This window comes from Apteryx rowi, unplaced genomic scaffold (assembly GCF_003343035.1).
Source record: "Apteryx rowi isolate R43461 unplaced genomic scaffold, aptRow1 scaffold_7, whole genome shotgun sequence".
Taxonomy (NCBI): Eukaryota; Metazoa; Chordata; class Aves; order Apterygiformes; family Apterygidae; genus Apteryx; species Apteryx rowi.
The window spans coordinates 4,740,525-4,748,654 of record NW_020450982.1 but is presented as its reverse complement, the minus strand read 5'-3'; the positions used below and the strand labels follow the sequence as shown (position 1 = coordinate 4,748,654).

At 58.9% G+C, this 8,130-nt stretch overlaps 1 protein-coding gene across 1 annotated transcript; it reads left to right on the top strand.

Moving 5' to 3' along the window:
- The first annotated feature begins 379 nt into the window (after positions 1 to 379).
- Positions 380 to 7,311, top strand: TSPAN1 (tetraspanin 1). Its single transcript, XM_026086848.1, has 8 exons — positions 380 to 530; positions 792 to 856; positions 3,605 to 3,811; positions 4,212 to 4,286; positions 5,071 to 5,169; positions 5,537 to 5,674; positions 6,021 to 6,104; positions 6,514 to 7,311. The coding sequence occupies exons 2-8, from the start codon at positions 800 to 802 to the stop codon at positions 6,565 to 6,567; spliced, it is 714 nt and encodes a 237-aa protein (XP_025942633.1). The 5' UTR covers positions 380 to 530; positions 792 to 799; the 3' UTR covers positions 6,568 to 7,311.
- The last annotated feature ends 819 nt before the right edge of the window (positions 7,312 to 8,130 follow it).

Sequence of the window (8,130 nt, the reverse complement as noted above, 5' to 3'; positions counted from 1 at the left end):
GTGGCCGAAGCCACGGGATGGAAGAGGGCAGCCCAGAGCTGCCGTCCGAGGCATGGCAGGGCTGGCAGCCGCCGCGCAGCCGGCAGGATCGACCCAGCAGCGTCTCCAGGTGCCTCAGTTTCCCCAGTCTGGTGTCGGCTCCTGGCTCAGCTCGCAGAGGAGGGGGGCGAGCAACGAGGTTCAGGGAAGGAAACAGGGCTCACATGAGTTTTGGGCGGCCAAGAGGCCGCAGCGACGGGCGCGGGCGGCAGCCGCCCCAGCCACGCTCTGTCCTTCAAGAGGTGGCTTTGGCACCAGAGGGCAGCAAGGCACCAGGCACCCAGCGTGGCCGTGTCACTTCGCCGCCCCCGCGAGGGGTGGCCCGTGCGGGTGGCCGGGTGCAGCCCGCCGGGCCGGGCACGGCGCTTTCCCCATTGGAGGAGGCGGCTGCCGCTTAGGGCCTCACCTGCTTAAAGGGCGGGAGGTGCTGCAGGTGCTGCAGTGGGGCTGGGCAGGCTGGGCTGAGTCTCTGGGAGCTGCTCTCTGCTAAGGTAGGTTGGGCGCTGCGCTCTGGGGAGCGGGCACCCATGCGTGTGCCCCAAGGAGCTTCCCCGCTGTGGGAAGTGGCTCTGCTCTGCTTCCCCGGAGTAGAGAGGAGCGACTGGGGCTGCCTCTCACCACAAAGCGGCTTGCTGGTGCAGTTTGCCCTCCTGAAGCCCTCCTTGGAGGGAGGGTGACCTTTGGGTGCTGTAGGGCTGTGGGATCTGCTGGGGTTTGGGCTCTTGCTGATCATGTTTGTGTGTTCTCCCCAGGCGCAAGGATGGGGTGCTTCACCTTTATCAAGGTCATGATGATCCTCTTCAACCTGACCATATTTGTAAGTGCTCTTCAGGGCCCTGCTTAACCTGGGGGTGGCTCCCCTCTGCCCTGGGGTGATGTGAGCCTGGTGGGCCCCCCTCAACCGCCTTGTCAAACTGGGGAGTGGGACTGGAGTAAGCAGCTCCCTGGGGGAGGCTGTGCTGTGGATGGGGTGGCTGAAGCTGGCTGGCATGGACTTCCCTGTGCTCCCTCCTGGAGGGATCTGGGGCTGTGAGCAGGTGGATGCTGGTGGGATTTCTGTTCCTGGGACCCTGGGGGGTGCAAGACCTGATGGCTGCCTGGCTTTAGCTGGGAGCCCTGCCCTGTGCTGGGGCAGGGCAGCCTGAGCTGGGCACTGCGAAGCCCTGGGCTGGCAGTGGCTTTGCCAAGTGCCTGCTCTGGGTGTGGTGGCCAAAGTCCAGAGCGAGGTGAAGCAGTGGACTGTCCTGGGGATGGTGGCTGTCGTGTCAGCTATGCGTGTCCCTCCTGGTGCAAAGGTCTGGCTGGGGGTGCCGGGCACTGTGCACCCAGGAAAGGGTCACTTGCAGGTCCCTGCTGGTGGGTCCCTGTCTCTCCAGGGGAGCAGCCTGTGTGTGGGGCAGGGACTGGAGGTGTTGGGGCTCCTGGGAGCGTGTACTGCTGGTGACAGTAGCAGAGGTCCCTWACAGCTGTTTTGACTTTGCTGGAGCAATAAAACCACCTGGAAGGGGGTGGACTGACCCACCTTGGAAAGGGAGGAGGGGGAAGCAAAGCCCCCAAGCTCGAAATACTCCCTCCTTAAAGCCCCAGCCGTGCCGTGCCGTGGCACTGGCAGGGAAGGTCTGAGCCTGGAGGAGGGCAGGGTGCCCCTGGGTGGAAATGGCCTTGAGCTGATCTTGCGAGGAGGAGCGTAGGAGTGACTGGGGCCAGGTATTGCTCAACAGCTCTGGCGTGTGAGTGGGAGGTTCCCCACAGCTGGGGGAACTCGTGGCAGCGTGATGATCCCTGGTGTCTGAGCTGGCCACATGAGCCCTCCAGAGCTGCTGGGGTGTGGCCAGCGGTGCTGCYGGCTTGGTTGCCCCACACGGGGGCTGCTGCAGCCCCAGTGGCACCGAGACTATTTGCCCTGGGGAAGGGAGCAGCTGCAACGCACAGCTTGGAGGATGTGCTGCCAGTGCCTGGTGTTTTGGGGGAGTGACCTGTCCGGTCACCCTGGAGCCTGCAGTGCCCTGACCTGCCCTCGGTGGTAGGGAGGGTGCTGGGCYGGTCAGGTCTTGCATTGCACGGGGGAAACCTGGGAAGTGGAGGAATACCTGTGCCAGCTCCTTGCTCGCCTCCCCTGGGCTGTGTCTGAGCGCTGGGCTGGCAGAGAGCGGGGCTGCCCCTTCCCTGGAGCTCCTGGCTCTGTTYTTGCCCAAGCGCTGTATAAATAGCAGTTTGCTGGTGGGGTGACTGGGTTTGCTCTCCACCCCCCCCCCCAAATCCTTTCTCTCAGACTTGTGATGGTGAAAAGAYTGGGGATGTGGGAGTGGAGGTGATGCTGAGCAGGGTCTCCATCTGCCTCCCTGGAGGGCAGCTAGCGAGACTGCTGCTCCTCCTCCTTTGCCTCATGGCCCCGGCATGGCTGGAGGTGCTTACTGTGACCTGAGCAAAGCTTGGGGAGGGGGGAAAGAGAGGAAAGGGGTGGCAAAGCACTCTGAGCTTGCAGGATGGGAGGGTGCAAACTGCCCTCATGCCACCCTGGCTTGGCTGGCAGCCCCAGCTCTCCTGGAGGAAAYGGTACCCAAAGGGCTTGCATCCTCCTCAACCTGGTGGTTGCAGCTCTGGCTGCAAATGAGGCTCCAGTTGCTGTCATGGGTGCTGTGTCCCTGCCCTGCTCTGCTGCTCTCTGGGTGGATGTGGCTGTGCATCCCGGTTGGCAGGGATGGCYCCAGCAGAGCGCTCTCACTCCCTGCCACAAAAAGTGAGGGGGCAGGATCTAGGAAACTTTGGATTTTRTGAATCTGGGAAAGCCATATCATGGGCTGGTGGAGGAATGGGGTGCAGACATAGGGATGCAGGCCTTGTACCTCCTTGCTGGGCGGTGCTGCTGGGAGCCCTGAGCCTCTGTGGTGCCTTGGGCTGAGCCTGGCTCCTGCCTCATGTGTCTTCCTGGGTGGCCCCAGGGGCTGGGTCTGAGAGGGCATGGTGGTTTGGCTGGGTTTGGGGTGGCAGCATGTGGCCGATAGGGAGAAGGTGCAGCAGGGTGTGAGGAGCACTGAAGCTTCCTGAGATCTGGCAAGGTCCTGCCCTGCTCCTCCTTGCTCCTGAAGGACTGAGCTCTCCCAGGGCTTGTCTGTCCCCTGCATCTTGCCTGCCCCATCCTAAGGTCTTCTGCCCTTCCTCAGGGGCATGGGGACAGAGCAGCTGGCTCCTGTGCTGAACTGAGGACTTGTAACCCTGTGGAGCAGGGCTGGCCCTGCCCTGGTAATGCTGCTGGCAGACCTGTGCCTGGSGTGGCCTCCCCTGCCACTGGGGAGTAGGGGGTCCTGGGCAGGGAATGAGTCACAGGGATTGCTGGGGTGTCTCTGTCTCCGCTCCAGCCAGCAGCTGTCCTTGCTGCCTCCCTGGGTTATGCTGGAGAGCTAATGCTGCCTTCAAACTGCAACTGGGTGCCTCAGGAGAGGCTGAGCTCTGCCAAAAACACTTAAGGAGGAAGAAAGTTGTTCCCCCACTGATAACTCTTGCTCCCGCTCTCTAGCTGTCCCTCCTAGGCTGTCCGTGAACTAACGTGTCTCTTCTCTACCAGCTAGGTGGCGGGACCCTCCTGGGAGTTGGAATCTGGGTCATAGTAGATGGAAAGTCCTTCTTCGATATATTTGGGGCGCTTTCTGCTAGCGTCCTGCAGGTTGTGAATGTGAGCTACTTCCTCATAGTCATCGGTGCCATCCTGGTGGTGATTGGCTTCCTGGGGTGCTGTGGGGCCCAGAAAGAGAGCAAGTGTCTCCTGATGATGGTAAGGACATGACTAGGCTCAGCAATGCTTTATCTCCTTATCAAGCCTCACTTGAGCTGGGTTTCTGGTGGGGGAGGCAGGAGGGTTAAGGACATCTCCATGGAGATGTCCCTTCTGGGTCTTCCTTTGTGGCAGAAGCTGCTGCTGAGCAAAGGTTTCCCTAAAAGGACTTGGAGGATGCCCAGAGAGGCCAGCCTCCTGCAGATGCAGGGCTTGGGGGGGGGGGACCCCAAAGTCATGCTGCTTCTGTCCCTAGAGCAGACCTGAAGGCAACGAAACAGCTTTGAGCCCTAGATGAGGGTCAGGTAGGGCCTCAGGAAGCAAACGAGTACAGCAGTTCGCCCTGGGGGCCCATGGACTGTGGCTACTGCTCTGACCTCCCTCCCCTTGTATCTCCTAGTTCTTCACAGTCGTGCTGATCATCTTCATTGCTGAAGTTGCTGCTGCTGTGGTGGCTCTTGTCTACACTGGTATTGTGAGTGGCATGTCTGAATCTTGGGGCTGGACTAATTTGGGACCTGTCTTATCCCCTTGGGATGCCTTGGGTAAAATGCTGAGGGCTGTATGCTTGTCTTCAGCCCCGGCTGAACAGCACACAGCAATCTAGACTACCCATGAAAGCCAAGTGCATGCATGTGGTATGCCTTGAGCTTGTGTTAGCCTGACTTGTTTTTTGTTTGTGCCTTGGATCCTGCACAGAAAAYGGGGATTCCCATCACACTAAAGAAGTGAGGGCTATGATATAAATTTGGCTTTTTTTTTTTTAAACACACTAGTCCAACACCAACTAAGGCTTAACRTGTCTCCCTCTTGGAGGGTAAGAAGTTCCTGTAAGAGGAATACTGAAAAAGAAGTGTCCAATGCTTCATGCAGAGCAAATGCAACTCCTTATTAGACCCTGGAGAACCCACCCAGGGAGAGAGGTGACTACTTCAACACCAACACACTTCACCTCATTGGACACCAGAGAAGCCAACCACAAGGCAGACACCATTAGGCAACCTGGCTCCCTCAATTATGCTGCTTATCGAATGACTCATTTGTCATAAATAGCCTTGCTGCTGTGCAGCACTGGTGTGCGGGGAAGGTGTTGAGCTGTCCCTGGGCAGCAGGGTTATGGAGTAAGGGGCTCCTGGCCTTGCCATGTCTGATCTACCCTGTTCTCACAGGCTGGGACCTGAGATGGGTACTGGGGGCTCTTAGCTCCCCAGTGCTCCCCAGAACWGTCTCTGATGGTGTTTTTCCACCTCTTCTCCCAGGCGGAAACGCTGCTGACAGCCACTGTGACTCCCCTACTGAAGGACAAGTTTGGGAAGGAGCCAAGCCTTACGCAGATCTGGAATGTCACCATGAATGAGGTGTGCTGAGCTGTGGGTCCTCCTGAGATGCTCCTGGCAGTGGCCTGGTGGCATGTAGCCCCATGGGCTTGGTGGGATGGGGATGTAGCYCTGGCCCCAGGTGTGCCCCACTGCCCCTCAGACTGTGACTGATTGACAGGCACCTGGGACCTGCCCATTTTGGATCTAGCAGTGCTGGAGCCATGCATGCCATGTGCTGAAGTCTCCGGAGAGGGGTCTCCCCTCCCCCACAGAAGATCCTTGAACATCCCTGCAGAGTCAGGTTGAAGTGGGGGGACCCCTCCATAGGGTGGGGAGGGACTGAGTGGTGAGGATGTGGCTGCTGGGGAGACCTGGAGGATGTTCTCAGCATCTCTCTCCCTCCTAGCTCCATTGCTGCGGCTTGAATAACTACACAGACCTCACGGACTCCCCTTGGCTTGTGGAACACAAAACTTACCCTGCACCCTGCTGCTCTGGAGCACCATCATGCAATGAAACCCTTGCTGAACAAAGTCATGTCCCGGTATGAATGTGTGAGCAGCACTTACTGTCTAGCAGAGCTTGTYTGGGGTGCGCTCTGGTCTGGGGAGGAGGGATCATCCTGGAGCTCAGTGGGGAGGCATGAACTTGGACACGTCTCTGTCTCTTTAAGGTGTTCCCCCCAAAATGTTGTGCTTTGATCTGAGAAGTGGCTGAGATGAGATGCCCTGTGAAGCCCCAGACCCTCTCCCTGCCCATGAGGGGCTGGGCTGGGGTACCTGGTGTGGGGTGGTGGTGGGAATCCTGAGTGTGTGGTATGCTCCTGGGGGAGTATAACCCAGTGGTGTGGGGTCCTTGCTTGTCCTCACCACCTCTGTTGCTTCCTGCAGGGTTGTTTTGATCAGCTACTGACAGAGATCAAGACAAATGCAGGTGTGGTGGGTGGTGTAGCAGCTGGCATTGCTGCCTTGGAGGTGAGTGTCAGTGTCACTGCTTTAACACCTTCTTGCATCTTGGGGTGAGCAGTGGGGCTAGGGCTGGCCTGGGTGGCTGATGGTCTAGAGGGTGCTGGAGTGGCCCTGTGGACCACCACTGGCCCCGTGGTGGCTGCCAAGCCTTTCTCTGCAGGCACACCTGGCTCTTCCTCCTTGGGGGTGCTGGGGGTGACGCTGTGGGCTGTGACCTGAACCTATTTCTGCCCTACAACCAGCCTCAGTCCCCTGCAAGGGGGGCTTTTAAGCAGGAGGGAGGAAGGAGTGAAGATGAGGGCTGGGTGGCAGCACCTTGTGCCAAAGCKCAAGCTGGGGGCTAGGCTGATCCCTGACCCATGCGTGCCCTGTGATGAAGGCTAGGAGGGGAGCTGACTCTTCTCGCTGCCCGCAGATTGCGTCGATGACGGTCGCCATGTACCTGTACTGCCGCCTGGATGAGAAGTGACCCTGCGAGGGAGATCTGCCCACCGGGACGCGCCTGCAGCCTGCGGTGCTCCCTGGGCCTGATGCTGTCCTGCGCACTGTGATTTATAGCTGTGTTTTGATCTGCTAARCTGGGATCTGTAGAGTTCATATGTATATTTTTGTACTGATATAGCACAATGCATCTGTACATAGAGACTTCTTGTTTTTTGAAGTGGAAAAAGTGGCTTAYCTGTTTTGCTGATGCCAGTGGGAGATAACATGGCACAGGCAAAGTTCAGGGCTGCTGATGGCGCTGAGGCTTAGTGATCCCAGCRTGCTGCTGCCAGGCCTGGGTGGGTGTGGGACCTCTCGCACCCTGCCACCCCAGGGGCAGGGACCCGGCTGCTGCTGCTGGGCCAGCCCATGATCCTGAGCCCTGTGGTGAACCCTACTGCAGGGGATGTGGAGGCTGGGGCTAGTCCTGCTGATGGACCCAGGGGTGTTGTAGATGACAACTGTGCCCTCAACTGCTGCCCCAGGCTGTCCCCATGTGGTYCCCCCGGAAGGGGTCGGGGCTGGTCTCTGCCCCCTGCCCTGGCATGATGTACAACCCTGCAGGTCCCTGCTCCCATGGGCTGTGATCTGGCCCTGGCAGCCTAGTACTGTGCTGTGATTTCTGTGGCAGGAAACTCCTGGTGCTGGTGGACCATCTCCAGGCTGTAATGAAGAGGGGGAAAAATTGTTCATGTTGGATATAAACTATTTTTTGGAGCTGATCTCTTGTACTTCCCAAATGACTTCAATAAATACCTCTGACCACAACCTCTGAAGTGCTTGGGGGCAGGGGACAAGGGGAACCAGTCTGGGGCTGCCTTGCCTACACCTGGGGGCACTGGGTTCCCACAGGGGTGGGCTGGGGGAAGCAGGGCTGGAGCAGGGGAAGCACCTCTGCAAAACCTGTTTAACCTCTGCGGCGGCACATTATACCCTTTGGGGGAGGTCACCTGCTTAGCTGTCACCTGCCAGTGCTTGGAAACAAGCAGGAGCGCTGCTGTGTTTGCACAACACCCAGGGCTGTGCCGGGTGCAATAAAGTCCCGCAATTAGGCTTGCAAACGAGCCCTCCCCTCGGCGGCACCGCCCCAGCAACGGCTTATCTCGAAAGCAGGGGCTCGATCTGCGGTGGCTTTTACTGGAGCCTGTAACTGTAGCAGGGCATGYGTGACCCAACGCCTTCCCGCAAGCAGCGGTCGGGTTGCTTTGGTGCCTGCTCGGGGGCTGTTCAATGCCTCCCCGTCCCACCAAGGGCGCTCTGCTCCTCTCCTTCGCTGGAGTCCAGCGRCAGAGGTGTCACCTCCGGGTCACCACCCCAGCTGGGCCTTTCTCCCTAAATCTGGGTGGGCTGATTGCCCTGCCCCTCCTGCCAAGCTGTTGCCTGCAAACCACGAGTGCCAGGTCCCTTTTTTTTTTTTTAAAAAAAAAAAGCCATTTTATCTGATGTGGTGGTGACAAGCTTGGGAAAAACAGCAGGAGAGGAATYGGCCAGCAGGGCTGGGGTTTTATTTCCTTTTCCCCTCTGCTGYGTGGGTTTGCAGGGCTGCCCC

Bases quoted from the DNA above. Each gene is read 5' to 3' on its own strand.
- TSPAN1 (XM_026086848.1), top strand. From the start codon at position 800: ATGGGGTGCTTCACCTTTATCAAGGTCATGATGATCCTCTTCAACCTG. The intron at 5,170-5,536 runs GTGTGCTGAGCT...TCTCCCTCCTAG, and splicing joins GGAATGTCACCATGAATGAG to CTCCATTGCTGCGGCTTGAA. The intron at 5,675-6,020 runs GTATGAATGTGT...TGCTTCCTGCAG, and splicing joins CTGAACAAAGTCATGTCCCG to GGTTGTTTTGATCAGCTACT.